The 13,390-nt window shown below is 43.9% G+C and overlaps 1 protein-coding gene across 2 annotated transcripts in view; it reads left to right on the top strand.

Annotated features, from left to right (window-relative positions):
- Window positions 1–13,390, top strand: part of PIWIL4 (piwi like RNA-mediated gene silencing 4) — a 524,721-nt gene that overhangs the window by 277,187 nt on the left and 234,144 nt on the right. For both annotated transcript variants that reach the window (XM_077484954.1, XM_077484955.1), the window contains exon 9: window positions 10,146–10,257. In XM_077484954.1, coding sequence (XP_077341080.1) covers window positions 10,146–10,257 — 112 coding nt within the window. The remainder of the gene's footprint in view (window positions 1–10,145; window positions 10,258–13,390) is intronic.

Raw genomic sequence — 13,390 nt, 5'->3', positions numbered from 1 at the left:
AATTTATTCAGCCACATGTCTTTAGTAAAAAAAAAGTCAATAAGCGTATATTTATTGGTTTGCGCAAAAGTTATAGCGCCTACAAACTAGAGTACATTTTCTGGAATTTACACAGCTTTTAATTTATGACTGCCTATCTCATTTCTTGAGGTGCTAAAATGGCAGGCCAGTACAAACCCCCCCAAATGACCCCATTTTGGAAAGTAGACACCCCAAGGAAATTGCGGAGGGGCATGTTGAGCCCATAGAATTTTTTTTTGTCCCAAGTGTTTGAATAATGACACAAAAAAAAGTTTACAAAAAGTTGTCACTAAATGATATATTGCTCACACATGCCATAGTTATATGTGGAATTGCACCCCAAAATATATTCTGCTGCTTCTCCTGAGTACGGGGATACCACATATGTGGGACTTTTTGGGAGTCTAGCCGTGTACGGCACCCCGAAACCAATCACTGCCTTCAGGATTTCTAAAGCCCCGTACACACTATCAGATTGTCTGCTGAGTTTTTCCTTCAGATTTACCAAAACCATATAATATGAGGTCAAACCTTAGGAGTTTCAATGTGTATGCAATCAGGCAGGCCCTTCTACTACATGGTTTTGGTAAATCTGAAGGAAAAACTCAGCAGACAATCTGATAGTGTGTACGGGGCTTAAGGGTGCAAATTTTTGATTTCACTCCTCACTACCTATCACAGTTTCGAAGGCCATAAAATGCCAAAATAACACAAAACCCCCCCAAATGACCCCATTTTGGAAAGTAGACACCCCAAGGAAATTACTGAGGGGCATTTTGAGCCCATTGAATTTTTTTCTTTTTTTTGTCCCAAGTGATTGAATAATGACACAAAAAAAAAGTTTACAAAAAGTTGTCACTAAATGATATATTGCTCACACATGCCATAGTTATATGTGGAATTGCACCCCAAAATATATTCTTCTGCTTCTCCTGAGTACGAGGATACCACATATGTGGGACTTTTTGGGAGTCTAGCCGTGTACGGTACCCCGAAAACCAATCACTGCCTTCAGGATTTCTAAGGGTGCAAATTTTTGATTTCACTCCTCACTACCTATCACAGTTTCGAAGCCCATAAAATGCCAAAATAGCACAACCCCCCCCCCCCCCCCCCCCCAAATGACCCCATTTTGGAAAGTAGACACCCCAAGCTATTGACTGAGAGGCATGTAAAGCCCATGAAATATTTTATATTTTGCCACAAGTTGCAGGAATATTACAATTTTTTTTTTTTTTTGCACAAAGTTGTCACTAAATGATATATTGCTCACACATGCTATGGGCATAAGTGAAATTACATCCCAAAATTAATTCTGCTGATTCTCCCGAGTACGGGGATACCACATGTGGAGGACTTTTTGGGAGCCTAGCCACGTACAGGAACCCGAAAACCAAGCACTGCCTTCCGGATTTAAATATAAAACGCTACCAAAAAAAACTGTTAGCGATCGCAGGGATCAGGCCTGACTGCAAACGCTGCAGTTATGTGTTTAGTGTTTTGTAAGTGACAGTGATCGATCGATACTGCACTTGGGTGGGCTGGGCGGAGGGGCAAATGCAGGTGCCAGCAGGTATCTGGGCTGATCCCGCTAACAACGCTTTTTTTAGATCCCTAAACTGCTGGGGACGCTAGTATAGATCTGATCAGATCAGATATTGATCTGTTCAGATTCTATACCACTACGGGAGGTTTATGCTTTGCGCATGGGTGTTAGCGGTACTGGCACTAACCTAGCGCTGCCTGGGGCGACGCAGACCCTGACCCTAAAACCTAATTGATATCACCCGCCGGGTGATCAGGGGGTTAAACCTTTATTGGGTAATAAATGGTGGGTGCCCTGATGCTATAAAAAACTAACTAACCAGAGTCACCCGTAACACTTATACGGTGATCACTGGTGAAAGGGTTAACTAGGGGCAATAAGCGGGTTCAGATTTTTTTTAGGTAGTATATGGGAGTCCCTGGCGCTATATAAAAACCTGACGGAGAACCTAAATAACTAACTGGCTAACCAGCATCACCAGTGGCACTTATACGGTGATCGCTGGTGAAAGGGTTAACTAGGGGCAATCAGGGGGTTAAAATCATTATTGGGTAGTATATGGGGGTATCTAGCGCTATAAAAACCCAGCGGTGAACCTAAAAAAATAACTAGCTACCTAGCGGCACCAGTGACACTAATGCAGCGATCAGAAAAAAGATTGCTTAGTGATACTGGCAAAAGGGGGTGAAAGGGTTAACTAGGGGCAATCAGGGGGTTAAAACCATTATTGGGTAGTATATGGGGGTACCTAGCGCTATAAAAACCTGGCGGTGAACCTAAAAAAATAACTAGCTACCTAGCGGCACCAATGACACTAATGCAGCGATCAGAAAAAAGATCGCTTAGTGATACTGGCAAAAGGGGGTGAAAGGGTTAACTAGGGGCAATCAGGGGGTTAAAAGAATTATTGGGTAGTATATCGGGGTACCTAGCGCTATAAAAACCTGGCGGTGAACCTAAAAAAATAACTAGCTACTTAGCGGCACCAGTGACACTAATGCAGCGATCAGAATAACGATCGCTTAGGGACACTGGTAAAAGGGGGTGAAAGGGTTAACTAGGGGCAATCAGGGGGTTAAAACTATTATTGGGTAGTATATCAGGGTACCTAGCGCTATAAAAACCTGGCGGTGAACCTAAAAAAATAACTAGCTACTTAGCGGCACCAGTGACACTAATGCAGCGATCAGAAAAACGATCGCTTAGTGACACTGGCAAAAGGGGGTGAAAGGGTTAACTAGGGGCAATCAGGGGGTTAAACCTTTATGGGGGGGGGGTAGGGGGCTACCCTGGACCTAACACTAACTGCCCTGACAGTTTTTACTGTCACAACTGACACTAAATGCAGTGATCAGTAAATAAATGATCACTGCAATCAGTGACACTGTGGCGGGGGGCGATCGGGGGAGATTTGTGTGCCTATGTGTACCTACATGTCAGTGTAGTGTTGGTGCACTTACTTTCTCTGTTCTCCTCGCAGTCCGGTCAAAAAGACCACCCCGAGGAGAATGACATCACTTCCTCCCTGCCTGTGTTTACTATACACAGCGGGGGAAGCTTCTCATTCGCCAAGAGCGATCGAGAGGGGATGGCCAGAAACCAACGGCCATCCCCTCATCCCAGATCGCTCATGCAGCGAAACGGACCGCCCACCCGCTGGAAGGCGAGCACGTACATGTACGTGCTTGTGCCTGTTGGTGCCATTGCACTGACGTACATTGCCATGCGGCGGTCCTTAAGTGGATAATAGGTGATGTAAAGCTTTGGCTAAATAGAAACAAAAATTTCCTAGTGCCTCAGATAGGTGATGGCATAGCTGAAGGAACCAAAAAATCCTCCTTCCTTTTTTTATGAAGGCAACCTTTGACAGCAGGTTTTCAGCGTTATAATGACCAGTACTAGGAAATTCTGGTCTCTGGACCTGTAGCCAGTTATATATTTATATTATATTTATTTATATTTTTTTCACTGCACTGAAAGATCTAATGTTTCCTACAAACGATCTTTTGTTATCTGTCAACTTACATCTATACCATGCAGCCAAAATGTTTTCCTCTTTTAAAGACTGGTTTTGAGGAGAACAGATGGGTTTAAAGATTTTGAAAAAAATAAGTGCTCATCTCACAGACTATATTATCTATTAATATATATTTTAATATTATCTTCATCATACAATAAATGACACAGGCTGAGTATAAGTAGGCCTTGGTTTATAGGCTTGTACCTTCTAGTTACTGAACGCTGGCAAGCTTTTTTGGACACACTGCCCGGGTGTCCCCCCTATAACCCTACTTCACAGTGAGTCCGTCAGTTTTCTGGTAGTGTCTTAGGTTGATGTACCTTTTCCCTTGTGGAGAAATTACTCTTATCTTTACTAACTTATTATGTTATCTTCGGATTCTTCAATGATTTATTGTCTTCTAATACAATAGAAGCAGTGCATCTGGGTTGGTTCCACACTTGGTAAAACCCCGGGAGCCATATCCAGTCCCCATTCTGTGGGTATGGCCTATAATGTTTGTTTGGGCACTGGTTCCTGCATGGGGTCTCACCTCAGCACATTGTGCAGTTCGCACGGTTAATTGTAAGGTGCTATGCAGGTCCAGGGTCTTGGTCCATTCTTATTAAACCAGTCCCTGAAGGGGACTCTAGCAGTTTACCCAACATAAAGGGTGAAGCCTACACCCATATTGGAACCAAGATAGGTAAGACAGGATCACTGTGTCTCTGACCGGTACTGTAAAACCCTTGACTAGGTTTGGAATGTATTTAATTTACAATGTAAACTTTTCAAACGTGGTAAAACTCAAGCTTAGTCTCATGTGACTGAACAGCTGTTACATCACATTAAAGGTCGTACACATTACCGCCAATTCCGTCTACAGCTCTTGCAAGGTTCCCAGGAGTGTCCCATTTCCCTAGAGTTCAGGGAACATGGTTATTGGTGGAAGCCAAGCATCAACATCCTGTAGTCAGATCAAAAAGAACACTCTGCAAGACTGGATCCCCCTTCTACAAAGGAAACTAATGAGGGTGCAGGCAAACAATGCCAAAGCTGTGGCCTACATCAAACCGCAAAGGGGGCACCCACACAGACTTGAAGGAAGCCTGCAGATCATTTTATAGACGAAGACACACTGTTCAGGGATCTCTGCTGTCCACTTCCTAGGAGTGGACAACTGGCAGTTGTATTACCTCAGTCACCACAGCTTTGACCAAGGGGAGTGAGCACTTCAACTGGACATCTTTAACCTGATATTTTAGACTTGGGAGACCCTGGGTGTAGTTATCCCAGCCTCCAGATTTAAAAATAACATCTACAGTATCTCTGTTCGTATCAAGGATCCTCTACTATTGGGTTTGGATGCCTTGATAATCCTCTGGCTCCAGTTCAGGATTATCTATGCCTTGCCGCTAGTGCAAAATCGTCCTCGTCTGCAAGAGAAGAAACTTGTGATTCTAATTGCTCCTGACTGGCCCAGAACCTATTTTAAAGACATACTCAGACTAATTGAAAAACCCCTGGTCTCCTCCCAACAAGCCAGGTCTGCTGTTGCTGGACCATCTATTCTGGCTGTTGGAGTCCAGGTCTTAAAGGACAAAGGGGTCTCTGAGTCTGTCATTCCTAAATTGTTGACAGGAAAAAAAGCCACTTCCAGATCAGTTTTCTATTGCACATGGGAATCCTTTGCCTTGCATTTCAATCCCAGAGATGATTCTGTGCCTTGCATTCTGGCCTTCTTACAAGTGAGATCTTCCATCACTTGGCCATAAGCACTCAGAAAGAACCGGTTTCAGCCTTTCTCATTCCAAAACCTCCAGTCTTGCTTTCCCTTGTAAAAAACTGTATCCAAAGTGTATCTTGGATCAAGTCCCCTTTGCAGCACCCTATGCTTCCTTGGGACATCAACGTTGTTTTCTTCACCTTTCAGAAACTAGCTATAAAATACATCAGGGAAATTCTCTTTTGCCGCGTACACACGTAGCAGACTATCCAGCGGTCTTAGTCTGGCGGACTTTCCGCCGGACTTTCCGAACGAGCTACTTGCCCACACACGGCACTTTTGCGGCGGACTTATATGGCGTACTAAGTCCGCCGAACTATCCACCGTACTTTTGAAATGAACGGACTTGCCCACACACGCGGAGGAAAGTCCGCTCATTTTGAGCGCGACTCCAGGTAGCCGGGGTCAGCGAAATGGACGTCGCTAGCCCCGTCACCTTGTATGCACTTAAAGGGGACTCCCTACACTGAAAAATCGGCGTGGGGGTCCCCCCTAGGTCCATATCAGACCCTTATCCGAGCACGCTACCCGGCCAGCCAAGAAAGGGGGTGGGGAAGAGCAAGCGCACCCCAAAGCACCTTGTCCCCATGTTGATGAGGACAAGGGCCTCTTCCCGACAACCCTGGCCATTGGTTGTCGGTGTCTGTGGGCAGGGGGCTTATCGGAATCCGGGAGCCCCCTTTAATAAGGGGGATCCTGGCCCCCCACCCTATGTGAATGAGTATGGGGTTCAATGTACCCCTACCTATTCACCTGTGAAAAAAGTAAAAGAAAAACACACAAGGGTTAAAATAGTTTATTGCACAACTCCGGGGGTCTTCTTCCGTCTTCGGGGGTCTTCTCGCCGGACTCCTCCGCTATCTTCTGCTAGCTCTTTTACTAAGAGAGGAGCCCGGCTTTCTTCTTCGCCGCCACCCTCTTCTTCCAACTTCGGGGGTCTTGTCCCCCTCTTCGGGGGTCTTGTCCCCCTCTTCGGTTCTTCTTGCCGGGCCACTGCCCCTTCTTCTAGCTCTTTTACAAGCGGTGGCCCGGTCTTCTGTCGCCGCTGCCATTGTCGCCATCTTCTGTTCTTCTCTTCTTCTGTTCTTCTCTCTTCTGGAGATGTTGCCTCGTCGCTGCCTCCGGTCACAATGGCAGGGACCCGGCGCGCAGCGACTTATATAGGGACATCACCAGATGATGTCCCCGCCCATTATGATGTCACAGTCCCAGCATCCTCATTTTATTTTATTTTTTATTATAATCCTAAATACCTTATATACAATAATATACAGCGCTGCAGTGTGATCACGTGACTTCCCTCCGCTCTCCTTCCCCGAACTAAGGAGAGCGGTGGGAGGGGCTGAGCTTCTCTCTGACATATGCCAGCCAGCAGAGGGAAGTCACGTGACTGCACAGTGATGCTGTGCAAGAAGATATTTAGAATTGTAAATGTATTTATTAAAAAGAACTGACATATCGTACTTGATATCTTCCTAAAATAGAGGGGATAGAAGTTATTTATGTACATTACTTTTCAGCCACACTGGAATAGTGACAGGAGGGAAGGGGTGGGAAGGAGATCGGCTCTCAACACAGACTACTGACAGGGAGGGAGGGGGAGAGACTGAAAACACAGTGAGATGACGGAAGGACATAAATTGACCACGGTATTTGGATCAGCAGCCGTGGTCAGTACACCTAGGGGGGAAACAGTAACAGTCAGGTTCAACCAGGTATTTTAAAACATAGAAAGGGACAAAAGACACTGCAGAAGCACTGTGCTATAGATCATTCTTTAAAGGAAAAGGAAACATTTTTACAACCACTTTAAGTTAATAATTTTCAAAGATCAGAAAAATGACTCTAAAGTTAGTGTTCTGTTAGAAAATGTATCTTATACAATTGTACATACTTCCTGAGACCAAGTCTGCGCGGACAGTATGGCAACCTGCTGAGATGGTGCTATAAATAGCCACTGATTACTGTATAAATGTCATTGGCAGGGAAGGGGTTAACACTAGGGGGGCATTGAAGGGGTTAATTGTGTTACCTAGGGAGTGATTCTAACTGTGGGGGGATGGGATTGCTTGGGTGAGGAGAGCGATCATTGTTACTAAGCATTAGAAACAACAGATCGCTCTCCTCACCCCTGACAGAACGGAGCTCTGTCTGTTTACATTGACAGATCTCCATTCTCTCCTCAGGAGCGATCACGAGTAGCCGGTGGCCATCGGGTCCACCGGTCACGCGCACAAGCTCCTATGTTACGCCGCAGGCACAAGTGCCCTATACTGCTTAAAGCACCCACCGTACAGCTACAGCGGTTCGTGCAGGAGGCATGGTCAGCAAGCGGTTAAAAACAGTGCAGCTTTGTGAAATGTTCCTTAATGTTATTGTCATACCTGTAAGCCTTGTAAGGGTGGCTGAATAACTCCCTAATCGCAGTCCCCATGTCCTACCTTTCTGCTAAGACAATAGAACCATTGGTTTTCACTCCTGAAATGCTTTGAATATTGAGGGAATGACAGAGTGTTGAAACATTTTTTCACATCCTAGTAAAGTGGAAATAAACTGGTTTAGGCAGTCTCTTTATTGCAGAAGAGACATGCATGTTCCCTTCTGCAGTAAAATAAGCCTTCCCGCCTACTCGCAGTCTTCTTTAGAACATACATTTATGCACTTATTCTGTGTGTGTGGGATGAAGTGCTGTGCATGCACAGCAGTGACAGCATTCTGTACGAGCCAAAGAGGACAGGCGCAGCTCGGGAAACCAGGAAAAGAACCATGATAGAGGATGCATCGGGTTGCCATTGAAGTGAATGGCATTGCAATTGTCACTAGCCCGCATCAGTTGAATGGACATCTTTACATAAAAAACAAAAGATAGTTCCTGCTGAATCAGCCGATTTTTGGTCTGTGAGTATCGGGCTAAGAAGCATGCCTAATGCCAAGTGTGAGCAAAAGTGTGAGCAAAAGCAAGATTGGTTTTAACACCATTGAAAGTTTCTGACAGGTTGAACCCAATAATATTTGTACTGGCCATGAACTGTGATGGCAGCTTTCTAAGCTAAAGCAATGGAAATAGGTTACCTAACCCCCCTGACGGTATTCCTGAGTCTGGCTCGGGGTGGAATTTTTATACCAAGAGCGGTAACCCCGAGCCAGACTTGGGACTGCATCGCTGGATCCAGGAGGACGCTTACTTCTCCCTTGGATCCAGCGATGTCCCCGCACTTTACGAGCGAGCCGTGCTCCGCTCAATCTATCACGGAGCTGATCTCCGTTTTCTGCGAGCGTTGCGACGCACGGGGATGGAGATCGGCGACAAATTCAAAAAGTGAAACACACAGTATACATACAGTATAATGTAATCTTACAGATTACATTGCTGTATGTAATAATTTCACATCCCCTTTGTCCCTAGTGCTCTGCCCAGTGTCCTGCATGTAGTTTTATATAATAAAAACTGTTCTTTATGCCTGGAAACTGGAGATTGTCCATAGCAACCAAAAATGTCTCTTTACATCAAAAATGATGTTAGACCAGCTAGAAAACAGCGACAATAAATTGTAATCACTTGCAGAATTGAGCGATAGCGATTTGTGGGGAGATCCGTCATCAAATACTGAAAAGTAATGACAGTGACAATTCTGCAACTGAGCAAATTTCAGTGTTTTTGATTTGATTACTTTATTGAATAATTTTTATTATTGTGATATTATTTGATACAATTATTTATAATTATTTATTATATTATAATTTATGATTTCATTTTTCAAACTTTATCATACCCGGGATGTCTGCTAGACTCTGGTTTGGACAGATTTAAGTGAGTTATTGCTAAGAATTACAGGACTACAATATAAAACGCCAAATTTTCATGCAAATTAATTGTACCGCTTTTAGCACCTAAAATCCGAAATAATCATACCGCCAGGGAGGTTAACAAAGTTTCTTGCTGACCCTCCATATGTTGTCAAAAGCAAGGGAAGGATTAGGGCAGCACAGTGGTGTAATTAGGGCATCACAGTGGTGTAGTGATTAGCACTCTCACCTAGCAGTAAAAGTGGTTGCTGGTTCAAATCCCAAGCATGACACTATCTGCCTGGAGTTTGCATGTTCTCCCTGTGCCTGTGTGGGTTTCCTCCAGGTACTCTGGTTTCCTCCTACACTCCAAAGACATGCTTATTAATTGGCTTCTGTCCAAGATTGGCCTTAGTATATGAATGGGGACTTTGGATTGTGGGCTCCTTGAGAGTAGGGACCAATGTGAATGTGCGATGTATAGGGACAATTGTAGACACTCACTCAAGTTGAACTGGATGGACTGGTGTCTTTATTCAACCTTTGTAACTATGTAACTATACTATGATTAACAAAGAATAGTGCATGGTTAAAAATGTGCCAGCTTCTGTATGCCTACTTAAATACTGCTACCTGGGATAAAACAATAAGTGACACACAACAATTTTGTCACTAGTGTTGGTGTTCTATATTTGAGCCTACTTATGCCTGCGTGCACAAAATATTTGCTACAAATCTATTTTTTGCGGGAATGGTTCTAAATTTTCGCCTTTCCTTCCCGCATTTCTGCACTTTTCTGACCATCCATACACAACCCCCCTCTGCTCCCCATTTTACAGTGATGATCATACTGTAAGAATTGGTAAGCTGCAATATAATAAATGTTTGCTTTTGCATTTAATACTACTTCACCCAGAAAATGTTTTAAAAGTACATTCATTCTTTGAACTTGTTTGGACATTTTAAAATTCTACTGCATAATTTTACTGACATTCACTTTTCTTTAGGTACAACAATAAAACTTATAGGGTTGATGACATCGATTGGAACACTAAGCCATCAGACGCATTCCGGAGGAAGGACGGCAGTGAGATTACTTATGTGGACTATTATAAACAGGTACACAGTACTCAAGTTTAGGAGCTTTAGTGTACATGACGCATAATTCATAATAAATGTTTGAGGTGGGCAGGGGTCCTCCTAATCATACTAATCAGCCACATGTGGAGGAATTCATAAACTATGACCTGTGGCTAATTGTCTTCAGCAGCATATCATATCTAAGAAGGTTATGAGGAATTAATAAGAATAATAAAAATAAAAAAAATCTACCATGATGCTGTTGTAATCTGAATCTGAAATTACTACCATGAAACTGTCTGCCTAGAGAGTACATTAAAGGAGATGTACAGTGGAACCTTGGTTTACGAGTAACGCGGTTAACAAGCGGTTTGAAAGACGAGCAGCTTTTTTTTAAAAAAATCTGACTCGGTTTGCGAGTGTTGTCTCGCAAAACGAGCAGAATTCAAGCTAATGGCAGTGCAGTTTCGCATTTGGCCAGATGTGCAGGGGCGCTGGGGACACTCAGACCGGTTTAGAGCCGTTCAGAAATACTCAGAAACACTCAAACACTTGGAAATACTAAATTTCCGAGCCGGTATGAGGCTGTCCAAGTCCAACCGAGCTGTCCCCGAGTATTTCCGAGGCTCTCCAGCGCCCCCACCTCTGGCCACATGTGGTATTGCATGTAATAGAAGTTAATGCGGAGCAAATTATCTTAGTTTCCATTGACTTCTATGGGGAAATTTGCTTTGATGTGAGAGTGCGCTGGATTACAAGCATTCTCCTGGAACGGAGTATGCTAGTAATCCATGGTTCCACTGTATAGCCAAAGCTTGTTTGGTGGTACTTCTATGGATCACAGTGCAAATCGATTTGCACTCCTGTGACCCATTTTTAGCAGAGAGCGGGCTGAAGTCTGCTCTCTGCTAACGTCATGGATTTCAGTCCAGGAACTGGCATCATCCGGACCACAGAGTCAGGATCTGCCAGGGGCATTGACTGACACCCGTCTCAGCCTCTCCACGAGCTGCTGAGAGCCAAAGACGCCTGCTCCACTCCCTCCACAGCGCAGCGCTCCAGTGAGCAAGGAGGGTGCAGAGCAGAGAGAGGTGACTTGACAGCATCTCTCCTGATGGGGGGGTCTGTGTTGATTGTTTATCAGCGCAGCCCCCCCATCCGCGGATGCCCACCCATGACCACCAGTATGCTGCCAGGACCACCAGGGATGGCCACCACACAGGACCACCAGGTATGCCACCCTAGATGACCAGGGATATGCCAATCAGTGCCCAGGCAGCTGCCAATCACTGCCCATTAAAAATGCCTGCCAGTGATGCCTATCAGTGCAATCTATCAGTGCCACCCATAAGTACCCATTAGTGCAGCCTTTCACTGCCACCTATGAGTGCCCATCAGTGTCGCCTATCAATGCCCATCAGTGCTGCATGTCAGTGCCACCTCATCGGTGCCGCCTTATCAGTGGCCGTCAGTGCAGCTTAACAGTGAAGGAGAAAACTTACTTTTTTACAACATTTTATAACCGAAACAGAGAAACTTTTTTTTTCAACATTTTCGGTCATAGCAAAAAATAAAAACCGCAGAGGTGATCAAATACCACCAAAAGAAAGTGCTATTTGTGGGAACAAAATGACAAAAATGTTGTTTGGGTACAGAGGTTGCATGACTGTGCAATTGTCATTTAAAAAGTGACAGCGCTGAAAGCTGAAAATTGGCTTGAGCAGGAAGGAGGGGTAAGGGCCTGGTATTGAAGTGGTTAAATAAGGTATCTTTGCTATGACTATACTCCCTTATGTGTGTGATGCTTTTTATCATGTCACCAGAAAAAATGGTAGATGTCAGCACATTTCCTTTTCTGTATATCATATCGTTTTTGTCACCTGTGATTGTCTAGCTGTGGCTGCTGAGCTCTGTACACTTCAGTGACTGGTCGGAGGCAGACCCAGTTATCCGTGCCTGTCTGCACAGGGCTCATTGGCCACAGGTAGCAGATTCCTGCCACGGTCATTCGCACTGGATCTGGTCGCCTCCTCGAATGATGCATAAAAGTACTTTTTTTATCCATTTACAAACACCTGAGCTAGCAAGGGTCTGCATACCCAACAGTAGTCATGCCTGTAGATATCGGTGAACTCAAAAAATTGTGTCAGTTTTTAAAGCAGTTCTAATCTCTTTCTATAACAATCCTTTTAAGCTTTAACCATTTGACCTCCAGAAGATTTACCCCCCCCCCTTCATGGCCAGGCCATTTTTTGCGATATGGCACTGCTTTACTTAAACTGACAATTGTGCGGTCATGCAACGCTATACTCAAACGAGATTTATGTCATTGTTTTTGCACATATAGAGCGTTCTTTTGGTGGTATTTGATCACCTCTTTTTATCTTTTGTATAAATCAAGACAATCAAATTTGAAGAAAATATATTTTTAATTTCAGTTATAAAACACATCCAATAAAAAAAAAAAGTCTTCATATATTTAGGCCAATATGTATTCTGCTACATATTTTTTGTAAAAAATAAATCCCAATAAGCTTATATTGATTTGTTTGCACAAAAGTTATCGCATCTACAAACAGTGGGATATATACCAGAATTTATATATATATATATATATCTTTTTTTTATATACTAATGGCGGCGATCACCAACTTATAGCCAGACTGCCATATTGCAGAGGACAGTCTGACGCTAACTGACAGTTTATGTGAACCAGTAACACTAATTCAGTGATCAGTGCTAAAAATATGCACTGTACTAATGGCACTGGATGGGAAGGGGTTAAACATTAAGGGCGATCAAAGAGTTAAATGTTTGCCTAGCCATTGTTTTGTGTACTATGTTTGCTGCTTTTACTAAGTAAGAGATGTGATGTATTTTATTTCCTCGCTTTGCAGGGAAAGAAAATACATCTCATCCCTGCTGGCAGGGTCGAGCTCTGCCTTGTTTACATATGCAGAGCTTCATCCTTTCTCTTTCCGATCAGCGGTTGCCGGCAGACATCGATTGGCTGACACCCACTGATTGGCTTCTGCTGTGACTAATCACAGTAGAAGCAGTGTGCTGCTGCCGTGGGCACCCCCTACCCAGAAGTGCTGTGGGGTGGTCAGTAAATGGATATTATTTTAATATAATTTAAAAAGTTGTTTTAAATCTTTTTAACTCTACAATT

The sequence above is a fragment of the Lithobates pipiens genome, unplaced genomic scaffold, assembly GCF_037356315.1.
Source record: "Lithobates pipiens isolate NorthernLeopardFrog02 unplaced genomic scaffold, aLitPip1_a1.2 Scaffold_17, whole genome shotgun sequence".
NCBI classification, from domain to species: domain Eukaryota; kingdom Metazoa; phylum Chordata; class Amphibia; order Anura; family Ranidae; genus Lithobates; species Lithobates pipiens.
This window is presented reverse-complemented; position numbering and strand designations above follow the sequence as displayed.